We start from the raw sequence: 13,522 nt of genomic DNA, 5'->3' as shown, positions 1-13,522 counted from the left end.
AAAGTGGTATAATAATGGTATGATAATGGTATAATAGTGGTACAATAATGGTATAAAAGTGGTATTTTGTGGTTTATTTTGTTTTCTCCTGATTTATTTAACAGACTTGAATAAAGTTTAAGTTTCACCAGTTTAACACATTTATTATTAATATTAGTGTCATTATGACCAGTTTAACACATTTATTATTAATATTAGTGTCATTATGACCAGTTTAACACATTTATTATTAATATTAGTGTCATTATGACCAGTTTAACACATTTATTATTAATATTAGTGTCATTATGACAGTTTACCATCATTAATAATAAAGTTATAATGATGTTAATCATGTTGGAGGCGGAGTCAGCAGCTTTAAACTCCCCCCTCCTGCCACCCTGAGCTCAGACCATCAGACCCTCAGCAGAGTCCGGATCAGTGAGTCTCTCTCAAACCATCAGACCCTCAGCAGAGTCCAGATCAGTGAGTCCCTCTCAGACCACCATGAAGTCTTTTGCTGTCTTTCTGTCTCTGGTTCCGGTGCTCTGGCTCCTCTCGGTCCGGGTCTCGGCGAGTCCAGGCTGTGGACCGTGTGACCCGGCTCAGTGCGCGTCCCTCCCGGCGGAGGGCTGCCCCGCCGGGTCCCTGCTGGACTCCTGCGGCTGCTGCTCCGTGTGCGCCGCCGCGGAGGGAGAGCTGTGCGGCGGTCGCCGCGCGGCAGCGCACCGCTGCGGCGCCGGGCTGGAGTGCGTCAAAACCGACGCGGACAAGAAGAACAAGATGGGAATCTGCGTCTGTAAGAGCAACTATGAAGTGTGCGGCACCGACGGAGAGACGTACAGGAACGGCTGCGCACTGAAGAGCGCCAACCTGAAGGCCGAGAGGGACGGCAAAGAGCCAATCAACGTCCAGAACAAGGGACGCTGCGCTACAGGTGAGTCAGGTGAGGCTCAGGTTACAGCTGAGTCTGACTGTCAGGCAGGATATTTAGCACTATTAATGTTTATGAAGTAAATAATGATAATTAACTTTTTTCTGCACCAACACAGCGTTGAATCAACGTTTACAATAAAACAAAGAAAGTAATAAAAGGATGAAATGAAAAGAGGATTTAAGCCTTCAGATGTGATCAGATGTCAGGAAGCTGCAGGTGAGACGGCCTAAAGCATCGGACAGGAGTCACGTGACTGACTGAAGGTCTCTCAGCTGATCACTTTCTCTCTTTCTGCTCCAATAATCTGAGTCTCTGTGATTCTGCTGTAAGAAGTTCTGATTCATCAGTTATTGATTGATTATTATGACTGATGAACAGCTGATAACACTGCGGAGCCTCAGATAGGCCTTGAGGGAGGCCACAAAGACCTGAACCCCTCAGAACTGTAAGACCAGTCCAGAATATTATGGTCCACAGCATCGAGTGCAGCTGATCTAACAGGAAACCACAGACAGACTTTAACTCTACAACAGGCCTGAAACTTTAATAATAATATACTGAGATACTATCTGATGGTGTCTGTGGTTTAACTGGAGCTGCAGAACAAGATGGATTCATTATCGTTAAAAGTTTCCCTGCTAAACAGTAAAAAGTTCTGTGATGAGAGTCAGTACTCAGATTCACTGCGTTTAATTCATTAGAAACAGAAACAGATGGAGGGACACTGATATATATGTGTGTGTGTGTGTGTGTGTGTATGTATATATATATACATAATTACATACATACATACATATACATGCATATATGTATATATATATGTATGTACATATATGCATATATATGTACATACATATATATGCATATATGTATGTACATATACACACACACACACACACACACACACACACACACACATATACATCATCAGTACAAATACATCAACATATATATATGTTGATGTATTTGTACTGTATATATATATATATAGTGATGCATTTGAACTGTATATATATATATATATATATAGTGATGCATTTGAACTGTATATATACTGTTTGCTGCTGCAGATGCAGCTGAGAGTCGGACAGGAACCGACTGATGTCGTCTCAGCTGATAATCCTCTGACTGCACATTCATCCTTCTCCAAACACAAACGCTGTTTTCACTGAATTCCTTTCTAGATGAAAATCCACACTGAGCGTGCTCAGACAATCCACACTGAGCGCGCTCAGACAATCCACACTGAGCGCGCTCAGACAATCCACACTGAGCATGCTCAGACAAACTGAATTCCTCTGAGGTCACCAAGGATTTACTGACTCTGACCTGTTTCATCCTGTTTGATGCTGACGGAGGCTCCTCACTTTAATCTGACCTTTCTGTCTGTCTGCAGCTCCGCTGATCGTCACTCCTCCAGGTGAGGTGTTCAATGTGAGCGGCTCTCAGGTGTTTCTGAGCTGTGAGGCGGTGGGCGTGCCGACACCCGTCCTCACCTGGAAGAAGGTGAGTATCTCTGTAACATAAATCTCACCTGTCCTCTGTCCCGCCATCTCACCTGTCCTCTGTCCCGCCATCTCACCTGTCCTCTGTCCCACCACGTCACCTGTCCTCTGTCCCGCCATCTCACCTGTCCTCTGTCCCACCATCTCACCTGTCCTCTGTCCCACCACGTCACCTGTCCTCTGTCCCGCCATCTCACCTGTCCTCTGTCCCGCCACGTCACCTGTCCTCTGTCCCGCCATCTCACCTGTCCTCTGTCCCGCCATCTCACCTGTCCTCTGTCCCGCCACGTCACCTGTCCTCTGTCCCACCACGTCACCTGTCCTCTGTCCCGCCATCTCACCTGTCCTCTGTCCCACCACGTCACCTGTCCTCTGTCCCGCCACGTCACCTGTCCTCTGTCCCGCCATCTCACCTGTCCTCTGTCCCACCACGTCACCTGTCCTCTGTCCCGCCATCTCACCTGTCCTCTGTCCCACCATCTCACCTGTCCTCTGTCCCGCCACGTCACCTGTCCTCTGTCCCGCCATCTCACCTGTCCTCTGTCCCGCCACGTCACCTGTCCTCTGTCCGGCCATCTCACCTGTCCTCTGTCCCGCCACGTCACCTGTCCTCTGTCCCGCTATGTCACCTGTCCTCTGTCCCGCCATCTCACCTGTCCTCTGTCCCACCATGTCACCTGTCCTCTGTCCGGCCATCTCACCTGTCCTCTGTCCCACCATCTCACCTGTCCTCTGTCCCGCCATCTCACCTGTCCTCTGTCCCACTGCGTCACCTGTCCTCTGACCCGCTATGTTACCTGTCCTCTGTCCCACCATGTCACCTGTCCTCTGTCCCGCCGCGTCACCTGTCCTCTGTCCCGCCATCTCACCTGTCCTCTGTCCCGCCATCTCACCTGTCCTCTGTCCCGCCATCTCACCTGTCCTCTGTCCCGCCACGTCACCTGTCCTCTGTCCCACCATGTCACCTGTCCTCTGACCCACCATCTCACCTGTCCTCTGTCCCGCCGCGTCACCTGTCCACTGTCTCTACCTGTCACCTGTCCTCTGTCCCGCCATCTCACCTGTCCTCTGACCCACCATGTCACCTGTCCTCTGTCCCAACATCTCACCTGTCCTCTGTCCCGCCGCGTCACCTGTCCTCTGTCTCCACCTGTCACCTGTCCTCTGACCCACCATGTCACCTGCCCTCTGTCTTTCCATGTCACCTGTCCTTTGTCCTGCCTATCACCTTCCAGAAAGTGGAAGTTTGTTCTCTGCAGGTCTCAGAAACAATCCGACACATGAAGCTTAAAAATAACAATAACATTCATCATGTTTTATTTTCTACCCAAATAATCAGAGTCTGCAGAGCCTCCAGTATGAATGTTTTCATTGCAGCTGATGATCCAAGTCAAATGGAAACTTCAGAGGGTTAAAAACAGACAAATGCTGCTGCTGATTGGCTGACATCACCTGCAGCCTCAGGTGTTCAGGTGTTCAGGTGTTCAGGTGTCAGCAGCTTTTTCTCTGCAAGTTCAGACAGTTTGAAATTACACCGAGTGTAATTTTCCAAAACAGTCGGAAACAAGACGAAGCCTGTTAGTGAGAAAAATGTTCAAATCTGTTAATTCTAACAGCTTCATCACACGTAATACGTGAAATGATGATGAAGATGATGAAGATCATATATTTAAAAGGAATGTAGATAATGATCCAGTTCAGGGATTATCACTTTATATTCACACATCATTAGTAATGATGGCGATTAGATTAACCGAGAGTTTTGATGTTGGGTTTAATTTATACATCTGACAGATTAATAACAATAATCTTTACTCGCATAAATGAATTATTGCCAAACAAAGACTGGAACTAAACGATGCAAAGAGGAATAATCTGACATCATCAGATCAGAGGTTTCAGGACTGTTTTCACATCACTTTGTTGTTTCAACAAGAAGCAGAAGGTGGCGACTCAGCGAGTGTTGAGTCTCATATTTAAGCCCTGAAAGTTAAAGTCATCGTTGGGTCTTGTTGTTTAAGGTCAAATTTGAGCAAGTATGTAGGGAATTGGAAAACAACACTGATCTAATGATGATGTTGAGAACAAATGGAGACTAATTAAGGCTAAAATGAATGAAGCAAGGGACAAGTTCGTACCAATCAGTAAAGTCAGGCCTCTGGATAAAAAACATTAATTAACCCTTTGCCAATATTACAATAAGGAAAATGAAAGAAAAGAAAAACCCAGAGCTGCAACACTGAGTCCCCAAACACAGAGACTGAAAAAGCAGAAATATTGACAGAATCCTTCAGTATTCACCCGATGATGACGATGATGGTGATGATGATGTTGATGATCATGATGATGATGGTGGGTGTTCTCCTTCAGGTTCTTAATGGGGGGAAGCAGAAGATGGAACTTCTTCCTGGAGACAGAGACAACCTGGCGATTCAGACCAGAGGAGGACCCGAGAAACATGAAGTAACCGGCTGGGTGCTGGTAAGTGTTAAAGACCGATGTGTAATGAGGTTTAATGAGGTGTAATGAGGTGTAATGAGGTTTAATGAGGTTTAATGAGGTGTAATGAGGTGTAATGAGGTTTAATGAGGTTTAATGAGGTGTAATGAGATGTAATGAGGTTTAATGAGGTTTAATGAGGTGTAATGAGGTTTAATGAGGTTTAATGAGGTGTAATGAGGTGTAATGAGGTTTAATGAGGTGTAATGAGGTGTAATGAGGTTTAATGAGGTTTAATGAGGTGTAATGAGGTTTAATGAGGTGTAATGAGGTTTAATGAGGTTTAATGAGGTGTAATGAGGTGTAATGAGGTTTAATGAGGTGTAATGAGGTTTAATGAGGTTTAATGAGGTGTAATGAGGTTTAATGAGGTTTAATGAGGTGTAATGAGGTGTAATGAGGTTTCATGAGGTTTAATGAGGGGTAATGAGGTGTAATGAGGTGTAATGAGGTTTAATGAGGTTTAATGAGGTTTAATAAGGGGTAATGGGGTGTAATGAGGTTTAATGAGGTTTAATGAGGTTTAGTGAGGTGTAATGAGGTTTAATCAGGTCTAATGAGGGTTAATGGGGTGTAATGAGGTTTAGTGAGGTGTAATGAGGTTTAGTCAGATGTAATGAGGTTTAATGAGGTTTAGTCAGGTGTAATGAGGTTTAGTCAGATGTAATGAGGTTTAATGAGGTTTAGTCAGGTGTACTGAGGGTTAATCAGATGTAATGAGGTTTAATGAGGTTTAATCAGGTGTAATGAGGTTTAGTGAGGTGTAATCAGGTCTAATGAGGGTTAATGAGGTGTAATGAGGTGTAATGAGGTTTAATGAGGTTTAATGAGGTTTAATCAGGTGTAATGAGGTTTAGTGAGGTGTAATCAGGTCTAATGAGGGTTAATGAGGTGTAATGAGGTGTAATGAGGTTTAATGAGGTTTAATGAGGTTTAGTGAGGTGTAATGAGGTTTAATCAGGTCTAATGAGGGTTAATGAGGTGTAATGAGGTTTAATGAGGTTTAATGAGGTTTAGTCAGGTGTAATGAGGTTTAGTCAGGTGTAATGAGGTTTAATCAGGTGTAATGAGGTTTAATCAGGTGTAATGAGGGTTAATGAGGTGTAATGAGGTTTAATCAGGTGTAATGAGGTTTAGTGAGGTGTAATGAGGTTTAGTCAGGTGTAATGAGGTGTAATGAGGTTTAATGAGGTTTAGTGAGGTGTAATGAGGTTTAATCAGGTCTAATGAGGGTTAATGAGGTGTAATGAGGTGTAATGAGGTTTAATGAGGTTTAGTTAGGTGTCATGAGGGTTAATGAGGTGTAATGAGGTGTAATGAGGTTTAATGAGGTTAAGTGAGGTGTAATGAGGTTTAATCAGGTCTAATGAGGGTTAATGAGGTGTAATGAGGGTTAATGATGTTTAATGAGATTTAATGAGGTTTAGTGAGGTGTAATGAGGTTTAATCAGGTCTAATGAGGTTTAATGAGGTTTAGTGAGGTGTAATGAGGTTTAATGAGGTTTAATGAGGTTTAGTGAGGTGTAATGAGGTTTAGTCAGGTGTAATGAGGTTTAATGAGGTGTAATGAGGTTTAATGAGGTTTAATGAGGTTTAGTGAGGTGTAATGAGGTTTAGTGAGGTGTAATGAGGTTTAATCAGGTGTAATGAGGTGTAATGAGGTTTAGTGAGGTGTAATGAGGTTTAGTGAGGTGTAATGAGGTTTAATCAGGTGTAATGAGGTGTAATGAGGTTTAATGAGGTTTAATGAGGTTTAGTGAGGTGTAATGAGGTTTAGTCAGGTGTAATGAGGTGTAATGAGGTTTAATGAGGTTTAGTGAGGTGTAATGAGGTTTAATGAGGTGTAATGAGGTGTAATGAGATGTAATGAGGTGTAATGAGGTGTAATGAGGTTTAGTCAGGTGTAATGAGGTTTAATCAGGTCTAATGAGGTTTAATGAGGTGTAATGAGGTGTAATGAGATGTAATGAGGTGTAATGAGGTTTAATGAGGTTTAGTGAGGTGTAATGAGGTTTAGTCAGGTGTAATGAGGTTTAATGAGGTTTAGTGAGGTGTAATGAGGTTTAATGAGGTGTAATGAGGTTTAGTGAGGTGTAATGAGGTTTAGTCAGGTGTAATGAGGTTTAATGAGGTTTAATGAGGTTTAATGAGGTTTAGTGAGGTGTAATGAGGTTTAATCAGGTGTAATGAGGTTTAATGAGGTTTAGTGAGGTGTAATGAGGTTTAATGAGGTTTAATGAGGTTTAGTGAGGTGTAATCAGGTGTAATGAGGTTTAATGAGGTTTAATCAGGTGTAATGAGGTTTAGTGAGGTGTAATGAGGTTTAGTGAGGTGTAATGAGGTTTAATGAGGTTTAATGAGGTTTAGTGAGGTGTAATCAGGTGTAATGAAGTGTAATGAGGTTTAATCAGGTGTAATGAGGTTTAGTGAGGTGTAATGAGGTGTAATGAGGTTTAATCAGGTGTAATCAGGTGTAATGAGGTGTAATGAGGTTTAATCAGGTGTAATGAGGTGTAATGAGGTTTAATCAGGTGTAATGAGGTGTAATGAGGTGTAATGAGGTTTAATCAGGTGTAATGAGGTGTAATGAGGGTTAGGTTTAGAAATGTAAAATGTATCTCCATGGAAACGCTGGAGGCCTTCAGACGGTCTCTGAGCGTATTTTATCCTGTCGTGGTCCAGCAGCCTGAAGACATCTGGGTTCAGACAATATGAACCGTAACCTCCAGGAAGTGATGTCACATCTTCAGCTCTCTGTTGGACCAATCAACTGCTTCCTCATTTGTTTCAGATCTCGCCGCTCACCAAAGACGAGGAAGGTTCCTATGAGTGTCACGCCACCAACTCCAAAGGCCAGGCGTCAGCTGTCGGAGCCATTCACGTGGTCGAGTCCATTGATGACATCATCGTCAAGAAAGGTAACGCCAAACAAACAAACACCACAACGACCTCATTGACAAACAAACACCACAACGACCTCATATACAAACAAACAAACAAACACCACAACCTCATATACAAACAAACAAACACCACAACAACCTCATATACAAACAAACAAACACCACAACAACCTCATATACAAACAAACAAACAAACACCACAACCTCATATACAAACAAACAAACACCACAACAACCTCATATACAAACAAACAAACAAACACCACAACCTCATATACAAACAAACAAACACCACAACGACCTCATATACAAACAAACAAACACCACAACCTCATATACAAACAAACAAACACCACAACAACCTCATTTACAAACAAACACCACAACGACCTCATATACAAACAAACACCACAACAACCTCATATACAAACAAACACCACAACAACCTCATATACAAACAAACACCACAACAACCTCATATACAAACAAACAAACAAACACCACAACCTCATATACAAATAAACACCACAACAACCTCATATACAAACAAACAAACACCACAACGACCTCATATACAAACAAACAAACACCACAACCTCATATACAAACAAACAAACACCACAACAACCTCATTTACAAACAAACACCACAACGACCTCATATACAAACAAACACCACAACGACCTCATATACAAACAAACACCACAACGACCTCATATACAAACAAACACCACAACGACCTCATATACAAACAAACACCACAACGACCTCATATACAAACAAACAAACAAACACCACAACCTCATATACAAACAAACACCACAACGACCTCATATACAAACAAACACAACAACCTCATATACAAACAAACACAAAAACCTCATATACAAACAAACAAACACCACAACAACCTCATATACAAACAAACACAACAACCTCATATACAAACAAACAAACACCACAACAACCTCATATACAAACAAACACAACAACCTCATATACAAACAAACAAACACCACAACAACCTCATATACAAACAAACAAACACCACAACCTCATATACAAACAAACAAACACCACAACCTCATATACAAACAAACAAACACCACAACAACCTCATAAACAAACAAACAAACACCACAACGACCTCATATACAAACAAACAAACACCACAACAACCTCATATACAGACAAACAAACACCACAACAACCTCATATACAAACAAACAAACAAACACCACAACAACCTCATATACAAACAAACACCACAACAACCTCATATACAAACAAACAAACAAACACCACAACAACCTCATATACAAACAAACAAACACCACAACAACCTCATATACAAACAAACACCACAACAACCTCATATACAAACAAACACAACAACCTCATATACAAACAAACAAACACCACAACAACCTCATATACAAACAAACACAACAACCTCATATACAAACAAACACAACAACCTCATATACAAACAAACACAACAACCTCATATACAAACAAACAAACACCACAACAACCTCATATACAAACAAACACAACAACCTCATATACAAACAAACAAACACCACAACAACCTCATATACAAACAAACAAACACCACAACCTCATATACAAACAAACAAACAAACACCACAACAACCTCATATACAAACAAACAAACACCACAACAACCTCATATACAAACAAACAAACACCACAACAACCTCATATACAAACAAACAAACACCACAAAAACCTCATATACAAACAAACACAACAACCTCATATACAAACAAACAAACACCACAACAACCTCATATACAAACAAACACAACAACCTCATATACAAACAAACAAACACCACAACAACCTCATATACAAACAAACACAACAACCTCATATACAAACAAACAAACACCACAACAACCTCATATACAAACAAACAAACACCACAACAACCTCATATACAAACAAACAAACACCACAACAACCTCATATACAAACAAACAAACACCACAACAACCTCATATACAAACAAACACAACAACCTCATATACAAACAAACACAACAACCTCATATACAAACAAACAAACACCACAACAACCTCATATACAAACAAACAAACACCACAACAACCTCATATACAAACAAACACAACAACCTCATATACAAACAAACAAACACCACAACAACCTCATATACAAACAAACACAACAACCTCATATACAAACAAACAAACACCACAACAACCTCATATACAAACAAACAAACACCACAACCTCATATACAAACAAACAAACACCACAACCTCATATACAAACAAACAAACACCACAACAACCTCATATACAAACAAACAAACACCACAACAACCTCATATACAAACAAACAAACAAACACCAAAACAACCTCATATACAAACAAACAAACACCAACACAACCTCGTATACAAACAAACAAACAAACACCACAACCTCATATACAAACAAACAAACACCACAACAACCTCATATACAAACAAACAAACAAACACCACAACAACCTCATATACAAACAAACAAACACCACAACAACCTCATATACAAACAAACAAACAAACACCACAACCTCATATACAAACAAACAAACACCACAACAACCTCATATACAAACAAACAAACACCACAACCTCATATACAAACAAACAAACACCACAACAACCTCATATACAAACAAACAAACACCACAACAACCTCATATACAAACAAACAAACAGATATCCTGATTGTTGGAGGTTTTTTACTGGTTTCCAGTTTTTTCCTCCCATCCTTCCTCTGACTGATGATGTCATTTCCTTTCAGTGACGAAGGACGACGAGCTGTGATCAGCTGATCAGAAGATCATCACTTGAATCTCATCTGAAGATGTTTTAACTGTCAGTGAAATGATCTTTTTATTTCTTATTCTGTCCGAGTTTGTTTCTTTTCCGATTCAAGCAGATTTAATAGATTCAGATTAATCTTTTCTTTCTTTTTTGAATTAAATTTTTCATTTTAATGTTTTTTTTTATCACATTTTTTAAATCTTCGCTGATCTCAGAGCAGCAGAGTTCAACTGGAATCAGTTGAGCTTTATTTTGGAAAGATTTCAATCCAGTTTGAGGATTAAACCATTGATGGCAGTCAACGTCGCAACGGCACTGATGCCGGTCACCGTAGCAACGGATGCCGGTCACCGTGGCAACGGCACTGATGCGGATCTAAATATTAAACTCTGATTAAAGTGAACTTGTCTCTGGAACATCTGATGTTTGTCATTAAATGTTGACCGTAATAATCAAATATATCTGCTGTTTAACTGCAGCTTCTACTTTTTCTGTTTGTATTTTTACTGCAGAATCAATAAAGACTTAAATGTGAATCAGGTGACGTTTTATTTTACAGATGTTTAATTTACTGACAAGTTTTCTGATAACAATTTGTACGAACTGTTAAAAAAGAAAATCCATTTAAATTGAATAAATATTGTTTCATTGATCATTTATCACAAAACCATATGATCTCTGGAAGTTTTACCTGCTGAACATGTTTCCATTTCCTGTGTGAATGCTGACAGCCAAAACAAATCACAAAGTCCTGCTAAAATACTACAGATGTGTTCAACATCCCCATCTGTACAACTCTGCAGAGTTTGGTTACCATGACATACATTAAAGAGATACGGCGGTTAATAAGTAGTATGGTGGTGTTATATTAATGACCACATGGTGGCGCTATGTCAACAGAACTGCAGAAATATCATGTTATAATGTTACAGTAGCGCCCCCTGTAGACAGAACTGTATGAAATGTTACACATGTGTTAAGTGTGACTGTACGTACAACGTTCCCAAATTTAGTTGCAATCCAGTTGAGTATTGGAGAGTTATGACCTGTTAAGTGCATCAGGCCACGCCTTCGAAAGTTTGGTAACCAATTACAGACAAACGGTAAGTCACACCAAAAACAAACTTGTCAGTTTTATTCGGGTTCCTCTAAATATGGTCTGTACTAAGTTTGGTGAAGGTTAGATGAAATATTTGCCAACAGAAGCTGAAAATGTGTTTACCAAAAAATCCAAAATGGCGGAAAGATTTTAGGCAGAAATGGGCGTGGCCTATATCAGGCTAAACGGGATCATCCAAGGAACACACTGTACAAATATTGATTTGATTTGCGTCTCGGGTCATGAGTTATTAACCAAAATGTAAAACACGTAATAACTGACCACATGGTGGCGCTGTTGGTATCATGTTTTAATATGTTCAGCATTTCAACATGAGACACCTGAACATCAAGTATCAACACTGCAGCACTTTTAGTTTTTTAGAACTTTCAAACATTCCTCCCATTGACTTTCCATTATACATTTTAATATTTTAAAACATTACACTGGAATATGCTAGAAAGAAGAAAAGTAACAGCATAAATGTGCTTAAAGAGCTGAATGTTTCAATGTTTGAATGATTTCTGTCATTGAAAGTTTGCAGAAGTAGAAAGCTTGTAAAAAAAAATATACAGAAGAATAATAAACATTCTTTATTCTTCAAAAAGATTTGAAGAACAAAAGTGTGAATGCTTTCAGTATTCACACTAATAAGCACATAAAATACTGTGTAAGATTGAAATAATTAATTCAGAAGTTAAATAGATTAAGTCTGTAAACAACAGTATATACTTTTCATTTATGGTTCAGATCCCACGACCTCTGACTGACCTTTGACCCCTGACCGAGCGGGTCATGACCTGAACAGACAGTTCAGTGTTTTGTGTTTTGGCCATGGATGTATAATAAGAGCTGATACGGCGCTGCGGATCACTCTTGCTGCCAGTTTCTCCTTGTGGTCACTGGTGGTACTGCAGCGGAAAAAGCATTTTATATGAACATTTTAGACCTCCGTTATAAAAGACGTCTGAAAAACTGTAGACAAGACGCCTCCAACTGTAAATAATGTCAATTATTACTCTCCATTATGAACTTTTGATCCATGGAGGTTTTATATTTCTATTATACATTATATTATATAATATATTACATATATATATGATTATATTTATGATGCACATCACCAGGATCTACAGCACTAGTGTCCTGCACTGAGTTGCACCAGCTGTGCGTAAGTTCAAATGTAGCCTAGTTTGAACGTAAATTCTTACTTAGGCCAGAGTTTACGCGCCACTAACATTTTAAGGGTTGCACCAGCTGAAATAGTTACAACGTAGGCATGAGTTATAACTTGAATATGACACCTAGCCCTTAGTAGGTGTGAAGTCCTCCGTAAAGTAGCGGTTGGCGCGGTTGGCATGGCGCATTGTTTTGAAAGGTGGGATAACCTGGAGGAGGAGCGCATTATACCGGCTGTTTTGCGTCGGCAACGCGTTCTCCATGATAGATTACATCCGTTGGACATTTATGATGACCTTGATTTATACTCGCACTTTTGTTTTCCACAAGCGGAGATACAACGGATTACCGACCTGCTGGCAGCTGACCTGCAACATGACACGGACAGAAACGGTGCCCTCAGTCCTTCCCTACAATTGTGTCTGGCTCTAAGATATTTTGCCACAGGATCATTTCAAAACTTGGTTGGTGATTCAATTCAAGCGCATCAATCAATCAATCAATCAATTTTTATTTATATAGCGCCATATCACAACAGAAGTCATCTCAAGGCACTTTTCA

At 40.3% G+C, this 13,522-nt stretch overlaps 1 protein-coding gene across 1 annotated transcript; it reads left to right on the top strand.

Moving 5' to 3' along the window:
* The first annotated feature begins 379 nt into the window (after positions 1-379).
* Positions 380-11,219, top strand: igfbp7 (insulin-like growth factor binding protein 7). Its single transcript, XM_042418864.1, has 5 exons — positions 380-916; positions 2,313-2,422; positions 4,792-4,902; positions 7,712-7,838; positions 10,661-11,219. The coding sequence occupies exons 1-5, from the start codon at positions 487-489 to the stop codon at positions 10,681-10,683; spliced, it is 801 nt and encodes a 266-aa protein (XP_042274798.1). The 5' UTR covers positions 380-486; the 3' UTR covers positions 10,684-11,219.
* The last annotated feature ends 2,303 nt before the right edge of the window (positions 11,220-13,522 follow it).

This window comes from Thunnus maccoyii, chromosome 8 (genome assembly GCF_910596095.1).
Source record: "Thunnus maccoyii chromosome 8, fThuMac1.1, whole genome shotgun sequence".
Lineage (NCBI taxonomy): Eukaryota > Metazoa > Chordata > Actinopteri > Scombriformes > Scombridae > Thunnus > Thunnus maccoyii.
This window is presented reverse-complemented; position numbering and strand designations above follow the sequence as displayed.